Below are 18,047 nucleotides of genomic sequence, written 5' to 3'. Positions count from 1 at the left end.
TATTTTTGTTTCACTGAAACAGCCTTTAAAACCTGTGCTTTAACAATGATTAATTTGGGTTGCTGATACGAATTTAGGAAGTTGGCCAAACACTGCTGTAAGTGATAGATGTAAAGTCTGTACAATGAAAATATTAGATGTGATCTAAGATGTTTATACAGGTTTATACAGTTTATGCCATTGAAGACAGCCTTGTTTTCATTCCCGACAAAATGTATGCACTGGATGACACTACTTTGAATGGTCTCCTAAAATTAGGTAAATTTACCTATTGACATGAGTGCACCAAACTAAACTGTCTCTATTCTGTGACATTTCACCAATGTGACATTTATTTAAATTACTATCTAGAAGTTACTAAATATTACAATTATAATTATGATAGATTTTTATGTTGGGAATTACTATTTACCTGCATTTTTTATTGATATATAAAGAATACAGTATACAGAGAGAAAAAAAAGAAGGGTACAGCCATTACATAAAGACATTAAAGGAATAGTTCAACCAAAAAATAAAACTCTCTCATCATTTACTCACCCTTGTGCCATCCCAGATGTGTATGACTTTCTTTCTTCTGCTGAACACAAACAAAGATTTTTAGAAGAATATCTCAGCTCTGTAGGTCCTCACAATGCAAGTGAATGGTGACCAGAACTTTGAAGCACAAAATTAAAGAAATGCAGCACAAAAGTAATCCATAGGACTCCAGTGGTTAAATCCATGTCTTCAGAAGTGATATGATAGGTGTGGGTGAGAAACAGATCAATATTTAAGTCCTTATTTACCATAAATCTCCACTTTCACTGTCTCTTCTGTATTCTTGTTTTTTTGGCATTCACATTTTCATGCATACCGCTATCTACTGGTCGGGGCTGGTCAAGGTGGAGATTTAGAGTAAAAAAGGACTTGAATATTGATCTGTTTCTCACCCATGCCTAGCATATTGATTCTGAAGATATTGATTTAAACAAACATAGTCACCGCGCTCTCCCAGCAAGTTCAGGTGCCTAGGCCAAGGAACTATCGCAAAAATAAGACCAACACTCTATAATGTCTCTAGAAAAGAGTCTTTTATTAACAGCAGGGGATTAAATATATATATATATTTTTTAAATCCCCTGCAGCTTTTTCAGAGTGTTGACGTTGTCTTGTTTTTGAAGATATAGATTTAACTACTGGAGTCATATGGATTACTTTTATGCTGCCTTTATGTGCTTTTTGGAGCTTCAAAGTTTTGGCCACCATTCACTTCCATTGTATGGACCTACAGAGCTGAGATATTCTTCTAAAAATATGCGTTTGTGTTCTGCAGAAGAAAGTCATACACATCTGGCATGAGAATGAGTAAATAATGTAAGAATTTTCATTTTCTGGTGAAACATTTCTTTAAAATGTGATACCTGTATCACCTGAGCGCTGGATACACAGTACACGTCATGGTTGGGGGCGGGGCTTATAAGAGCTCCCAAACAGTTACACGCTCAACGAGAGGGAACTACACACAGAGCAGCAAGCGACACCAGAGTGTCAATTCAACATCAAACGGTGATCAGACGAAGAAACGCAACTTTTCGTCAAGGTTTGTCCTGGACTTAATCAAACAGTGCGGAGAATGTCTTTGGGTGACCAGCAGTGGTATCCCACCAGCGCACAGGTAACGTTGCTCCAAGCGCGACACCTGCGCATCAAGGGCAAAAATGGCACGAACGACGCCTATGCCATCATGCAGGTGGGTAAGGACAAGTTTTCCACGTCGGTGGTGGAGAAATGCGTTTCTCCCGAGTGGAAGGAGGAAGCGACGTTCGATCTACCGCTGTTTCATCATCAGGGGAATGCAGAGCGATGTACGCTGTACATCATCGCAATGCACCGAGCCCTGGTGGGGCTGGACAAGTTTTTGGGGCAGGCTGTCATCAACCTTCTGGACCTACATGCCAACAGATCGTGCAAAAAGACAGAGTGAGTGGCATTCTGTCATATGTGGGAATATAAGTGTGTTGTGCAGGTGTTTGAGTTGGCCTTTTCATAAAAATAAATAAATTAAAAAAAACGTAAAGGTGCTGTGAGCGATTTTTCAAGGAAAAAGACCAGCAGAAAAATGCCGAAATTCCCTGAAAAATATCATTCAAAAAGGCGCCATGAAATATCACACCTGTCTCTGTAAACGGCGAAAACTTAAGTGGCCGCGGTCCGTGTAAACATTCTATTTTACTAAATTATAGAACTGTTAAAATCGCTTACAGCACCTACAGACACATTCTTTAAGTTTCCCCATCAAACTTGGTATTAAACTAAATTAAACTCTCATTTTCCCTCAAAGAAGTTTTAAACTGATTTGAGTATTTTACAGATTAGATTTTGGTCCCTGTTTTTGAATGAGCAGACCTCAGTACTCCACCCTTGTAAAACAATATTAGTCAAGTAATAGTACACTTTGCCTCTGAGGACGGATCCCTCATGTTTGTGTCCTCGTGATTGTTATGCGATCATCTTTAATCACTTAGGTGTGGGAATCACAAGGTAACTGGCGGTACGATATAATATATCTAAACTACATTCAAAGAGTTCTCATCAAAAAATCCTCCACATGCAGCAATGACAGCTTTGCAGATCCTTGGCATTCTAGCTGTCTAATTTGTCCAGATACTCAAATTACATTTCACCCCACGCTTCCTGTAGCACTTGCCATAAATGTGGCTGTCTTGTCGGGCACTTCTCACACACCTTACAGTCTAGCTGATCCCACAAAAGCTCAATGGGGTTAAGATCCATAACACTCTTTTCCAATTATCTGTTGTCCATTGTTTGTGTTTCTTTGCCCACTCTAAACGTTTCTTTTTGTTTTTCTGTTTCAAAAGTAGCTTTTTCTTTGCAGTTCTTCCCATAAGGTCTGCACCCCTGATTCTTCTCTGTATTGTTGTACATGAAACTAGTGTTGAGCGGGTAGAATTCAATGAAGCTGTCAGCTGAGGACATGTGAGGTGTCTATTTCTCAAACTAGAGACTCTGATGTACTTATCCTCTTGTTTAGTTGTACATCTGGCCTTCCACATCTGTTTCTGTCCTTGTTAGAGCCAGTTGTCCTTTGTCTTTGAAGAATTTAGTGTAACCTTTGTATGAAATCTTCATTTATTTATTTTTTGGCATTTTCAAGCATTGTATAGCCTTCATTCCTCAAAACAATGATTGACTGATGAGTTTCTAGAGAAAGCTGTTTCTTTTTTGCCATTTTTGACCTAATATTGACCTTAAGACATGCCAGTCTATTGCATACTGTGGCAACTCAAAAACAAACACTAAGACAATGTTAAGCTTCATTTAACAAACCAAATATCTTTCAGCAGTGTTTGATATAATGGCAAGTGATTTTCTAGTACCAAATTAGCAATTTAGCATGATTACTCAAGGATAAGGTGTTGGAGTGATGGCTGCTGGAAATGGGGCCTGTCTAGATTTGATCAAAAATTATTTTTTTCAAATAGTGATGGTGCTGTTTATTACATCAGTAATGTCCTGACTATACTTTGTGATCAGCTGAATGCCACTTTGATGAATTAAAGTACCAGTTTCCTTCCGAAACAGAAAAATCTGTACATTATTCTAAACTTTTTGTATATCTATATATCTGAAATAATCTATATTTATTTTTGGTGTATTGCGATTCAAAACTACAATATATTGTGATATTTCACTCAATGTTTCTCATTCGTCTTCATTGGACTTAAGAAAACTGTTTCCAAATCACCAAATGCATTGTTAAATTAATATGCATTTTTGCCAGTTTACAGGGATGCACTGATACCACTTTTTCTCTTCCGATTCCGATATTGGAAATCTCAGTATTGGCCAATGCCGATACCAGTGTTGTTTTTTTTTTTTTTTGCATAATCAGTTTAGAATATCTTTACATTATTGTGTGGAACTAATTGGGTGTACTCTTTAATATGTAAAGAAACACAAACCTCTAACTACACATTATTTCAAAATAAATGTATAGCTTATTAAGAAGCACTTTATTATTAACTAGTATACTGGATAATGTAGCAGCAAAATTAACAGTAATTCCAGTCTTCAAGTCTTCAGTAGAAAAGAAACCAGTGTTTTCTTTTTGCCTTTTTTTCTTTTCTTTTTTCTTTCTTTTTTTTTATGTTTCAACTTGCATCTGGACTTTTAAGGATTCAGATCTCTTTTTTGTTCAATTTAGTTGTAAGACATCAGGGTAGGGTTGCACCAGCTGTGCGTAAGGTCTCACGTAAGTTGGGATGTAATGTCCACACTAAGGGCTTAGTAACTACTAGTTAGTTTGTAAATAAGTCAGTGCTTAATTTGGATGCACCACCTGTTCTTAAGGCAAGACTTAACTATTAGGTCGTAAGCTCTCCGTAAAATAATGCGTAGTCGCATATTATGATGTTTACCTGTATTAATCCAATAAACAGCCTTCAAATTTGTACACAGAAGTGTTAAAAAGCCATGAACTTCAATTTGATCTTGTTACGGTTGATGTTCAAACCTTGTTTACTCACGTAACTGTCAGCTGTAATAAATTATATCCCTATTGAAATACAATACGTAATAAATGTAGATTTAAAAAATAGTATATTTGCTCTGTGTAAATAACAATATATAGGAACTGTATCTAAAATAAATAAGGGGTGATAAATAAATACTAATACAACAGGCTGGACAAAACAGACATTTATACATTTAAAATCAAATCAAATCACTTTTATTGTCACACAACCATATACACAAGTACAATAGTGGGTGAAAGTCTTGGGTGTAGTTCTGAACAACATAGCAGTCATGACAGTGATGAGACATACAGTGCATCCAGAAAGTATTCACAGCGCTTCACTTTTTCCACATTTTGTTATGTTACAGCCTTATTCCAAAATGGATTAAATTAATTATTTTCCTCAAAATTCTACAAACAATACCCCATAATGACAATGTGAAATAAGTTTGTTTGAAATCTTTGCAAATTTATAAAAAAAAAAAAAAAAGAAAAAAATAAAAAGAAATAAAATCACATGTACATAAGTATTCACAGCCTTTGCCATGACACTCAAAACTGAGCTCAGGTGCATCCTGTTTCCACTGATCATCCTTGAGATGTTTCTACAACTTGATTGGAGTCCACCTGTGGTAAATTCAGTTGATTGGACATGATATGGAAAGGCACACACCTGTCTATATAAGGTCCCACAGTTAACAGTGCATGTCAGAGCACAAACCAAGCCATGAAGTCCAAAGAATTGTCTGGAGACCTCCGAGACAAGATTGTATCAAGGCACAGATCTGGGGAAGGGTACAGAAAAATTTCTGCAGCATTGAAGGTCCCAATGAGCACATTGGCCTCCATCATCCATAAATGGAAGAAGTTTGGAACCACCAGGACTCTTCCTAGAGCTGGCCGCCCGGCCAAACTGAGCGATCGGGGGAGAAGGGCCGTAGTCAGGGAGGTGACCAAGAACCCGATGGTCACTCTGACAGAGCTCCAGCGTCTCTCTGTGGAGAGAGGAGAACCTTCCAGAAGAACAACCATCTCTGCAGCACTTCACCAATCAGGCCTGTATGGTAGAGTGGCCAGATGGAAGCCACTCCTCAGTAAAAGGCACATGACAGCCCAGCTGGTGTTTGCCAAAAGGCACCTGAAGGACTCTCAGACCATGAGAAACAAAATTCTCTGGTCTGATGAAAAAAAGATTGAACTCTTTGGCCTGAATGGCAAGCGTCATGTCTGGAGGAAACCAGGCACCGCTCATCACCTGGCCAATACCATCCCTACAGTGAAGCATGTTGGTGGCAGCATCATGGTGTGGGGATGTTTATCAGTGGCAGGAACTGGGAGACTAGTCAGGATCGAGGGAAAGATGAATGCAGCAATGTACAGAGACATCCTTGATGAAAACCTGCTCCACAGTGCTCTGGACCACAGACTGGGGTGAAGGTTCATCTTCCAACAGGACAACGACCCTAAGCACACAGCCAAGATAACAAAGGAGTGGCTACGGGACAACTCTGTGAATGTCCTTGAGTGGCCCAGCCAGAGCCCAGACTTGAACCCGATTGAACATCTCTGGAGAGATCTGAAAATGGCTGTGCTCTGACACTCCCCATCCAACCTGATGGAGCTTGAGAGGTCCTTCAAAGAAGAATGGAAGAAACTGCCCAAAAATAGGTGTGCCAAGCTTGTAGCATCATACTCAAAAAGACTTGAGGCTGTAATTGGTGCCAAAGGTGCTTCAACAAAGTATTGAGCAAAGGCTGTGAATACTTATGTACATGTGATTTTTTTTTTCTTTCTTTTTTTTTAATAAATTTGCAAAGATTTCAAACAAACTTCTTTCACGTTGTCATTATGGGGTATTGTTTGTAGAATTTTGAGGAAAATAATGAATTTAATCCATTTGGAATAAGGCTGTAACATAACAAAATGTGGAAAAAGTGAAGCGCTGTGAATACTTTCCGAATGCACTGTATACCAATTTACAATAAACATCAGATTTACACAACACAGTTTACTTATCTAATATACACATAATTACACACAACACAATATACAAATAATAATATGTAATGTACAGTATACAATACACACAATATAGAATACACATACACACAATATAGAATACACATTATACAATAAAAATAGTATATAAAGTATATATAAAATATACAGGAGGTTGTATTGTACTGAAGTGACATTCAGGCTGTCGGTTGATAGTCAGTTGCCAGTGTGTTGGTAAGAGAGAATATAATTTATAATCTATGACAGTCCAGTGTGAGATAATACAATTAATAAAGTGTGGTGCTGATGTATATTGATCGTAAGAGATAGAAAGTTCAGAAGTCTGATTGCTTGGGGGAAGAAGCTGTCATGGAGTCGGCTGGTGTGGGTCCTGATGCTGCGATACCGCCTGCCTGATGGTAGTAGTGAGAACAGTCCATGGCTCGGGTGGCTGGAGTCTCTGATGATCCTCTGAGCTTTTTTCACACACCGCCTGGTATATATGTCCTGGAGGAAGGGAAGATGTGGCTGGCAGTTCGCACCATCCTTTGCAGGGCTTTGTGGTTGTGGGCGGTGCTATTGCCGTACCAGGCAGTGATGCAGCCAGTCAGGATGCTCTCTACAGTGCTGGTGTGGAACCGTGTGAGGATGTGGCAGTTAATTCCAAACTTCCTCAGCCATCTCGGGAAGAAGAGGCGCTGATGAGCCTTCTTCACAACGGCCTCAGTGTGGGTGGACCATGTAAGTTCCTCAGTGATGTGGACACTGAGGAACTTGAAGCTGCTGACTCTCTCAACCGGTGCTCCATTGACGGTTCTCTGTCTTTTCTCCTAAAGTCCACCACAAGCTCCTTTGTCTTGCTGACATTGAGGCAGAGGTTGTGCTCCTGACACCAATATATCAGAGTGTGCACCTCCTCTCTGTAGGCTGTTTTTTCATTGTCAGTGATCAGACCTACCACCGTCATATCATCAGCAAACTTAATGATGGCATTGGAGCTATGTGTTGCCACACAGTGGTGTGCACAGGGAATGCAGGAGTGGGCTGAAAACACAGCCCTGTGGGGCTCCAGTGTTGAGGGTCATTGATGAGATGTTGCTGCCCATTCTAACCACCTGGCGTCTGCTTGACAGGAAGTCCAGGATCCATCTGCACAGTGAGCTGTTTAAGCCCAGAGCCCGGAGTTTCACATCAAGCTTGGAGGGCACTATGGTGTTGAATGCTGAGCTGTAGTCTACAAACAGCATTCTCACATAAGTGTTCCTTTTTTCCAGGTGGGAGGGAGCAGTGTGTAGTGTAGAAGCAATGGCATCATCAGTTGAGCAGTTGTTGCGTTAAGCAAACTGCAATGGGTCCAGTGAGGGAGGCAGCACAGAGCAGATGTAATCTCTGATTAGTCTCTCAAAGCATTTGCTGATGATGGGGATCAGAGCAACAGGACGCCAGTCATTTAAGCAAGTGATTTTGGATTGCTTTGGTACAGGCACAATGGTGGATGTTTTGAAGCATGTGGGGACCACAGACAAGGAGAGGGAAAGGTTGAAATTGTCCGTAAAAACACCAGCCAGTTGATTCACGCACGCTCTGGTGACGTGACCCGGAATGCCGTCTGGACCCGCGGCTTTACGGATATTCACCCATCGGAAGGATCGGGTTACATCCGCTACTGAGACGGAGAGTGAACTAACCTCTGTAGCTTCGGCCGCGAGAGCTCTCTCCGCAAGGGCGGTGTTATTTCCCTCGAAATGAGCATAAAATTATTAAGCTCATGTGGGAGAGAGGCAGCGGTGTTCACGGCGGAGTTTTTATTCCCTTTAAAGTCTGTGATGATATTAATTCCCTGCCACATGCTTCTAGAGTTGATGGTGTTAAACTGTCCTTCAGTCTTGTCCCTGTACTGGCGTTTGGCTGCTCTGGTAGTTTTGCGGAGTGCATAACTGGCTTGTTTATGCTCCTCCGCATTCCCGGAATTAAAATTCCGCGTGATCAAACAGTCTTGTAGCGTGGAATCTGATTGGTCCGACCAGCACTGGATCGTTTGCAAATTTTAAATACAACAGTAATATATTTAAATCGTGTACTTTTTAAATCCTTACGCTTTCCTTTGGACATTCTAAACTCTCCAGGAAGTCCTGTATGTGTCTGTTTGTAGGAAAGTTCACAGTAGTTTAATTCACTTCTAATTCAAATTCTGGTCAAATGCACCTCCGGTGCTGTTCTTAATGCATATTATAAGTGAACCGAACTATTGAGCATCTACATCTGAGATGCTGTTCTTGAGTAGTGCTCAAATATTGCGCACTGCTGTGAAGGCTAAAAATAGCTGCGAGTGCATCACCAGCCTGTGCGTGAGTTTGTGTTAACAGAGCAGCACCACTCACTAATGCGCTGGTGCTGCGCATACTATATATTTACTTATTAAACACAGCCTTTTGTGATTAAAAGAGCTATCGCACATCTTAAAGTGGCTTTGAATAGAATGCACGAGTCATATGAACCGCTTTAATGGTGTTTTTATGGTTCTTTTATGTAATTTTTTGAGCTTGACAGTAACGAACATGACTAACACACAGTATCGGATTTGGATCGGGCTCGTCGGACCGATACCTGATCCATCTAAAAGCTTCAGTATCGGAGCCGATACCGATCCAGGTATCGGATCGGTGCATCCCTAGTTTACACAACAAGGCCAGTTTATTTCCTAATATTTCGTACAATGCAAAGCTATAAGCATACAAGATCAAAATAGCTTACTATTTCTGTGGTTAGGTCAATGTGTCTAATCTTTCTAAAAAAATTAATTATAGTATTTATGAATACAATAGTAGCCTTCACACTTTAAAAACTTTATTACAACACAGTTTCAATACACATAAGTATAATAGATTTCATCTAAAAGGTTAGCCTATTTTATATGATGCTAACTTTTTTGTCAAACTAACTCAGTTAATGTTACTACTGTTAAATCGTTATAAGTTTTACTAAGGGAGGGTGATTATGTGTGAAGCATGATAACTGCACCTTCTAAGGGACTTTTGTAGAATTCCTAGATCGATTTGCCAAAGAGAAAAAAAATTTCCCATCACCACAATATTAATGTGGAAAAATGTAAATTATATTGTTATTTGGCAGGCAAATATCGATACAATATCAAGAGGAAAAATATCATGATACTTTAACATATAATTTTACATTTCCCACCTCTACTAAAGACATACTAAGACATATCATTATTACCCTGATTAGATGCATCAAACGTCATTTGCCACAGATCAGTCTTCTTTTAGGTGTTTTTCAACAATTAAGCCTATGTAGCTGGGGATAAGAGTACTTTCAGGGCTGGTCCTGACCAATTTGGTGCCCTAGGCCAGATTTTAGCTGGTGCCTCTTGCATCGCAGCCAATTCCATCACCTATCATTGTGTTCATACACTCACACAGAAACTGCATTTTTTTATGTTTTAGAGATTTGCTTTATTTAAAAAAAAAAAAAAAAAAAAACAACACAAAATAAAACAGTATTATAGAAACAAGTGACATAAAACAAATTATAATTACAATATAAATAAGAGTACTGCACGAAAAACTAAGTATAGTACAGAAACCTCAGTGCAAAATATGCATAATGTAGCATTACAGCCTTACTCGCCTTGCCTTTCTTGCAGCAAATTCATCTATGACATCATCATAAGACAGCTGTTGTGAGACCACATGATTTATACTTATGATGGAAAGTCCACTGAGATGTTCTTGCACCATTGTAGATCTCAGGTAGGTTTAAATCAGTTTGAGCTTTGAGAAGCTCCTTTCAGAAGCAGCCACTGTCACAGTGATTCTCAGACCTACCCACATATTGGGGTAAATTTCTGTCAGCTTCTTCTCATGCAGGAAGGTCAAGAGTTCCATGTTTGTTATGTTTTTTGATGGCAAATGTGGAAAGTTTTGCATTTCCACAGCAAGTTCCTTGCCATCGATATTTGGCTGTCCATCATGGCTTAGAGCAGTGCTCAGGGTTTGACAGTGCTCTAGCAACTCTTCTTTTGACATGTTGGGGAAGTTGAGGAGCATTCCAAATTTGTCATTCACCTCTCCCAAGCTCTGAAATCTCTTATCAAGTGAAGAGAGAGCTGTATCCACTACCACATAAAAAAAATGTTTCCATTTTTCGAAGTGCATCACCAATAGGCTCATCTGGAGCCACATAACCAAAGTGCCTTTTTGTAGTTCTCAACCGCTGGTTTTGACATGTTTCAGGAGGATATCCCATTTATGGGTGGAGGTTGAGAAGAGTTTGAATAATTTCACTAAATATCCAAAGTAGCCAATGGCATCTGGTGGGCTCTTAGCATCATCAGCTACCACCAGATTTAAAGAGTGGCCACCACATGGGACAAAAAAAGCTCTTGAATTCAGTTGAAGCAGCCTAGCCTGAACACCTTTATTCTTTCCCTTCTTGTTGGCACCATTGTCATAGGACTGTCCTCTGCAGTCCTCAAAGGGGATGTTCAGCTCCTCCAGCCTCTTTAGGATGAGAGATGACAAACTTTCCCCTGTTGACTCCTGTGCCACAAGAAAGCCAATGAAATGTTCTTTAATTTGTGGTATGTCTTCCAGTGACAATCCTGACAATGACAGAGAGCTGTTCCTTATGACTCAGATCAGGGGTGCAATCTAAAATAATGGAGAAATACTTTGATGTTTTGATCTCTTCCAATATTTTATCCGGTATTTTTGTGCTGATGGAGCCTATCAGTTCATTTTGTATTCTTTTGCCTGGGTAATGTGTGTGACTGCCAGCTCCACTTTCCACCCAATCAACATGCTGCTTCATTACTGGATAAAATTTGGCCATAAGCTCCACCTCTTTGAGAAAATTGCCATTGTTTGGTTTGTTTAATGTGTCTGTGGATCCCCTTAAAGCCATGTTTCTTTCAGCTAAGGACTGAATTATTGCCACCAATCTGGTAAGAACTTCACGCCACCTGTTTCTCTCAGCCTCAGTGAGTGCCATCTCATGCTTATCTATTGTTAGCCCCTTTGCAAGACGGACCTCCAATGAATTCCATGTTGCCATGTGTGTATTGTGCTTCTGGCTATCTTGAGCAAGTGGCTTGCATTTTTCCAATCCCTTAGCCCTTCTCTATTCAATTTGAAATCTCTCTGAGGAAATATTTAGCAGCAGAAGCATTACAAACTCATTAGCCACCTTCTTTTGATTTTTTTTCTCCATTGACTAAGACTTTGTTAAAATAGTCATGCTGACACCTCCCATCTTTTTATTTCGGAAATGTGAAACTGTTTTTTATTTGATACGGTCCTCTGAGAACAAACTTTTTTGTAGATGCATGATGCTGTGCTGGGGCTGTGCTGTGCTGAGGTAGAGGGGACTGGTGCACCCATCACCACAATATTAATGTGGAAAAATGTAAATGATATTGTTATTTGGTGGGCAAATATCGATATAATATCAAGAGGAAAAATATCATGATACTTTAACATATAATTTGACATTTCCCACCTCTACTAAAGACATACTAACATCTATATCATTATTACCCTGATTAGATGCATCAAACATCATTTGCCACAGATCAGTCTTCTTTTAGGTGTTTTTCAAAAATTAAGCCTATGTAGCTGGGGATAAGAGTACTTTCAGGGCCGGCCCTGACCAATTTGGTGCCCTAGGCAAGATTTTAGCTGGTGCCCCTTGCATCGCAACCAATTCCATCACCGATCATTGTGTTCATACACTCGCACAGAAACTGCATTTTTTTATGTCTTAGAGATTTTCTTTATTTTAGAAACAAAAAAATCACAAAAAAAAAAAACACAAAATAAAAACAGTTTTATAGAGGGGACTGGCACCCTTGATGCTGCATCGCTAGGCTGTGCTGAGGTAGAGGGGACAGGTGAAGAGCACTTTTTGCCAGTCCTGCCTGGTCCAGCGAAGGTGGGTTTGTGCCCATAGGTGACATTGTTGCCGGTGATGTCTGGTAAGGACCTGCCTTACAACAGGTCTACAAGCCCTCAGTCCAGCCTCTCTCAGCCTATTGCGGACAGTCTGAGCACTGATGGAGGTATTGTGCATTCCTTGTTTAACTCGGGCAGTTGTTGTTGCCATCCTGTACCTGTCCCGCAGGTGTGATATTCGGATGTACCGATCCTGTGCAGGTGTTGTTACACGTGGTCTGCCACTGCAAGGACAATCAGCTATCCTTCCTGTCTCCCTGTAGCACTGTCTTATGCGTCTCAGTACGGACACTGCAATTTATTGCCCTGGCCACATCTGTAGTCCTCATGCCTCCATGCAGCATGCCTAAGGCACATTCACGCAGATGAGCAGAGACCCTGGGCATCTTTCTTTTGGTGTATTTCAGAGTCAGTAGAAAGGTCTCTTTAGTGTCCTAAGTTTTTATAACTGTGACCTTAATTGCCTACCGTCTGTAAGCTGTTAGTGTCTTAACGACCGCTCCACAGGTGCATGTTCATTAATTGTTTTTGGTTCATTGAACAAGCATGGAAAACATTGTTTAAACCCTTTACAATAAAGATCTGTAAAGCTATTTGGATTTTTGCAAATATATCTTTAAAATACAGTGTCCTGAAAAAGGGACGTTTCTTTTACTGGACGTTTAGTAACACTGATCCAACGGTAACTACTATGCAAATAGATAAACTATCATATCACATTACCACTGTTCTTATCCCATTTTTATTCCTTTTCTCTTCTTCTTTTTCTTCCCTCGGCACCAGAGGGCTTTGTTATTTTTGTCATGTTTGAAGAAGGCTACTGATTCTAATTTATCTTGTTAAGTGACAGTGTCACTTCAGATAACTGAACTCACCTATCCCCCACAATCAGGTAGTATAACTATGAGAGTGGGGGGCGGGGGGTCGATTGATGCACCGGGCCGGGGTGACGCTGAGGGCAACAGAAAATATAAGCTATGTAGTTATGTTGTTGTGGGGGCTTTTCGCTTTTTTGTAATATTTCGAATTAATAGTATTAAAATAGTATTAGCAAAAAAAAAAAAAAAACTCACTCATTTGGGTGCCCCCAATGGATGATCGGCATTCCAAGCATTTGCCTATTCCGCCTATGCCACGGGCTGGCCCTGAGTACTTCTTTGCATAAATGCACAGAAGTCACGGATATATGAATTTGTCATTACTTTAAAGTCACCTTTGACACTCCGAGTGTAATGCACTATTGTCCATCATCATTGTCATTTTAAACCAAACATACTACCATGCATCTGCTGTTTGCTATGAAGAAACGCACAATACTACCAAGGAGGAAGTTTGTTTTTGAGAGTTGTCATAAAGTGTGAAATAGTTTACTTTAGTGTAGTAAAACTTGTAGGTATTTGCTCTTACAGATTATTTTCAGCTTTTAAGGAAAGGGTAGCTCAAATGTCAAAATAGATTTGTGGTTTGCCAAAGTAGATTTGATTTGGGGTGTTTTAATAGGTTGCTCATGATTCAATTATTCCAACCCTAACAGTTTTATGATTCGTCATGCTTAAATTGGACATTATTGTTTTTAAAATCGCTTCTCACTAAGTGATAATGAATTTTGTTTATAGTAACCAAGATGATTCACATCATTATTATTATCCAAGAGCCTCAGATAAAAATGTGTCTCATTCAAGTATAACAGCTCTGGAGGAGTTGATAAACTGGTAAAGTTACTCCCAGTTAATCTTGTGTTTTATCTTTACTCTACAGTTAGTTATTGCTTTATAACACCCCCCCCCCCCCCCACCCCCCTTAAAGTTATTGCCTCAGCCAAGTGAATGGGATGGAGTAAAACAGTCCACCACAAGCTCACATACCCAGTCCAACCATATTAAAAGTAATGATGTTTTAACATTCGTACCATCCCAGCCCAAGACAATAATATTTAACTTTGCTAGTCATTAACTGACAGGCATGAGTGACATCCAAGGTTGTGCTAATGCTGCGTGACAATGTACATTAGCTTACACAGTTCAGTAATTTAAATACTAGCTCAACCTATAGACAGACAGGTTCTCTGACAGTTTGTTGAGCAGTTTGATCCTCTTACTTGCACTAGATCTGAGGTGAATCAGGACTTCTTAATCGCATGTACTGTATCTTGACCTGAACACAGCTTTGGTTTTACTACTGCAGATACAGTTAACTTTGGAAAGTGAAGAGAGAGCTAGATATGGCAAAAACATGATTATTCATGTCAGAAGTGGGGTATAGGCTACAGTTAGTTGGTTCTCATATTGGAATGATGCCACCTGCCACTCATATTCAAGCCCAGATGGAATTGGTAGCTGAGAGCACATTATCAAATGATCCCATACTGTACTGTATATTTAATAGACAAAAATTAATGCCACGGGGAATGTATGGAACTTTGTAAAGGATGGGCTGTTAAATTCTGTGGAACTTTATGCAGAGCTTTGTGGACACTTATTCCAGTGTTGCCTGCTCATATTCAATTTGTCATAACAATACTATTTCCCGGTATGCCAAACAAAACGAGTTCCCAAACATTTGCTGACTTAGTTTCAAAAAGGCCAATAACCATCATGCCAATACATGGAAACTATTATAATAAGAAGCTATTTTCTACTTCTGTTTTATGAAAATGGGTTTTTGTATGTAGACAAGGCAGCTTTTTTAATTCTCTGTCATTATTGGCCAATACCAGTGATTGAAGGTATTGACACTAATATGGTTAAGGACACTGCATGCATTGTTAATGTGTTGTCACTTAAAACACAAGCTAGCCATGTGTTTCCTTTATTGTGCACCCAAATACACACACCTGCGAAATTCCAATGTTGAACTTGGAACCATAAGACTAGATATCTTTTTGATAAAAAAAAAAAAAAAAAAGGTATTGATACAGATCTGCCAATTTAATTTGATTCTGATTCACAAGCTCTCAATTTGATTTTGATTTGATAAGATTCTGATTCATTTGGAAATATTTTAATCATAATGTCCGTTTTGCTTACATATGAAAGAAATGATCTCTCAGCTAATGCTGTAAATTATACAGGGAACTTTCTAAGTTGGTACATCATGAAAATATATATTTTAAAAATGAACAACAGAGCCCAAACTATGCACTTCAATTGCAACAGATAAAATAATCAATAGAGGTGGGCCGATATTTTGGTTTTTACCGATTATTCAGTGCCGAATTGCTTTTTGGAACTATCGGTTATTGGCAAAATTGTTAGCTGATAGTTGAGGCCTCTAGAAGGTGAAATAAAAACAATCATGTGGGAATTTGCTGTATTTAAGTCTTTCATTATTGGCAATATTCATCCATAATTTTATCCTCACTTCAATGCATGCATTGTTATTTTGATTAGATAATCAATTGTTCTATATTGAAGTGACTATATGAAAATGTTCCCCATCAGCACATACATCATATCTATAACTTCATATCTTGTGAATAATAATTAACCGTATTCCTCTTTTAACCTCATCTGGTGAAGATACAGGCTTTTTTGGGGTTATCCTTTTTTTATTATTATTTTGGTTGAACAATAAACTGCATCTTGGAGGTTATTCATGTTGGACTCTTGTAGTCTCTATGTCTGTGGCTGTCATAATAACAAAAGACTCAAAGGAATTCACATTCTGATTTTCAAAACTATCAGCCGATTAATCGGTTAAATGCATTTTCCACCACCTTAGTTATCATATCGGCAAAATGCACAATCAGTTGACCTCATAGTCAACACAACCGAAACTTAAATAAACTTTAAAGTAAAAGTGAAAGATCAGTCTTGGGATTTTAAGAATCAATGTCGGGATTGTTCAAATGAACTTTGCGATTAATCTTAAAATCGATTAATCACATTTTTACCCAGCCCTAGTAACTCTGGACAGTTTTACTTTTAGGTAGGATTCTATGGAAGCTTCTCACTTTAGAAAGCTCCACACATTTTCACACAGTTACAACTTGTCATTCACAAAATAACCTTTGATAGTGGTGAATTGGAGTGAATGGGAGACCATTCCAAATACAATTTTTGCTTACCCATTTGCTCCAACATCAAGAAACAAATGTCACAATTGCTTTTCCAGAACTATCCAAATAAAGAAAAAAAATTGAGAGCGCTGGATTACGACCATCAGAAGAGAGAGGATGGCAAATTTACTGCCACTCTGTCAGCAGCTGTATTAAAAACCTCATCGCATCTGTAAGTCCAGGGTAATAATATATAATGCAAAGAATAATAGTATACAAATATAACAAAATTGCAAATATAAAAAAAAGTTTGCTAGATTTACACAGCTAAATAAGGTGGAAGCGCATCATCACAGTCTGTGAAAAGGGTCCATTGTCACAGCGGATGGATGGGTGGATAGATAGATGACCTATGTGTCTTAAAGTAGTTCCTTGAGCTGCATATTTCTAAAGCTTTGAGCTTAATTTCAGCTTAGCTTTGAGAAAATGTGCTGTTCATTATACAGATACAGAGGGCACAAGAGTTTCCCTTTATTTGCCTACTGTATTTGGTCAGCTTGCTGATTTTTCCATGAGCTCTTCCTTAGTAGATAGAGAAAAGGCTGTGTGACACAGATCTATTTGCCTTGGGTTTGCCCCAGTTCACATGTTCACCATTTAAAGTGGGTGTGTACCACAGTACCTGAGACTATATGTAATTGTGAATTGGATTTTCATATTTGTTTTGATGTGACTGTTTGGGTGTATCCATGTAGGGTTACATTTAAAGCGTTCTGCATGCACCTGCTTTCATGTTATACAATGGGAATTTAAATGATCAGTTAATGTCAGTACTTAAAGTGATAGTTCACCCCAAAATGAAAGTTCTGTCTTCATTTACTGACCCTCATGACAAACTCTTATTCAAATTTCATTCTTCAGTTGGACACAAATGTAGTATGTTAAGCAGATTGTTAGTCTCAGTCACCATTCACTGTCATTGCGTTTTTTTTTTCCCCATACAATGAAGATGAATGAGGATTTAATTCTAACTACCTATCTCCTTTTTGCATTCCACGGAAGAAAGCAAGTCATACACGTTTGAAACAACATGAAGGTGAGTAAATGATGACCGTTTTCATTTTTTTGGGTGAACCTCAAACTGTTTGCCATTAAATACAGCTTTGTTTTTCTGGACGTTTTGGCCTAAATAGTTGAATGACATCATTTGTTGTGTCTACTGCTGTAATCTCAGATCATCTTGGATAATCTCGCTGGCATACTGTACTTATTGTTATCTATTAGAACATGATGTTTCTTCTAATGTTCGAGTCTCTCTCTCTCTCTGTTTCCCATATGTGTTGACACCAGCACGCTCTAAGAAGGAGAAATGCTTCTGTCCTACTTCAGAGTAATGTTGCAGTTTTTGACATTGAGGACTAGGTCAGCTGTTCATTGACACTTGTACAGGATAACTGAGAATGTTTGAAAGTGGGAAAAAATGCTGCAGCAGACCTGTTATTTGCAGTATTAAACAAATGCTGTATTAATATTGAAACAGTTTTTGAATAATGACTATAAAATT

General features: G+C 38.9%; 1 protein-coding gene across 1 annotated transcript in view; it reads left to right on the top strand.

Annotated features, from left to right (window-relative positions):
• The first annotated feature begins 1,506 nt into the window (after window positions 1–1,506).
• LOC127424300 (rab11 family-interacting protein 1-like) overlaps window positions 1,507–18,047 on the top strand; it is a 36,449-nt gene continuing 19,908 nt past the window's right edge. Inside the window, exon 1 of the mRNA XM_051669342.1 lies at window positions 1,507–1,962. Within this exon, the coding sequence (XP_051525302.1) occupies window positions 1,616–1,962 (347 nt within the window). The 5' untranslated portion in view covers window positions 1,507–1,615. The remainder of the gene's footprint in view (window positions 1,963–18,047) is intronic.

Source organism: Myxocyprinus asiaticus, chromosome 33 (assembly GCF_019703515.2).
Source record: "Myxocyprinus asiaticus isolate MX2 ecotype Aquarium Trade chromosome 33, UBuf_Myxa_2, whole genome shotgun sequence".
NCBI lineage: Eukaryota > Metazoa > Chordata > Actinopteri > Cypriniformes > Catostomidae > Myxocyprinus > Myxocyprinus asiaticus.
This window is presented reverse-complemented; position numbering and strand designations above follow the sequence as displayed.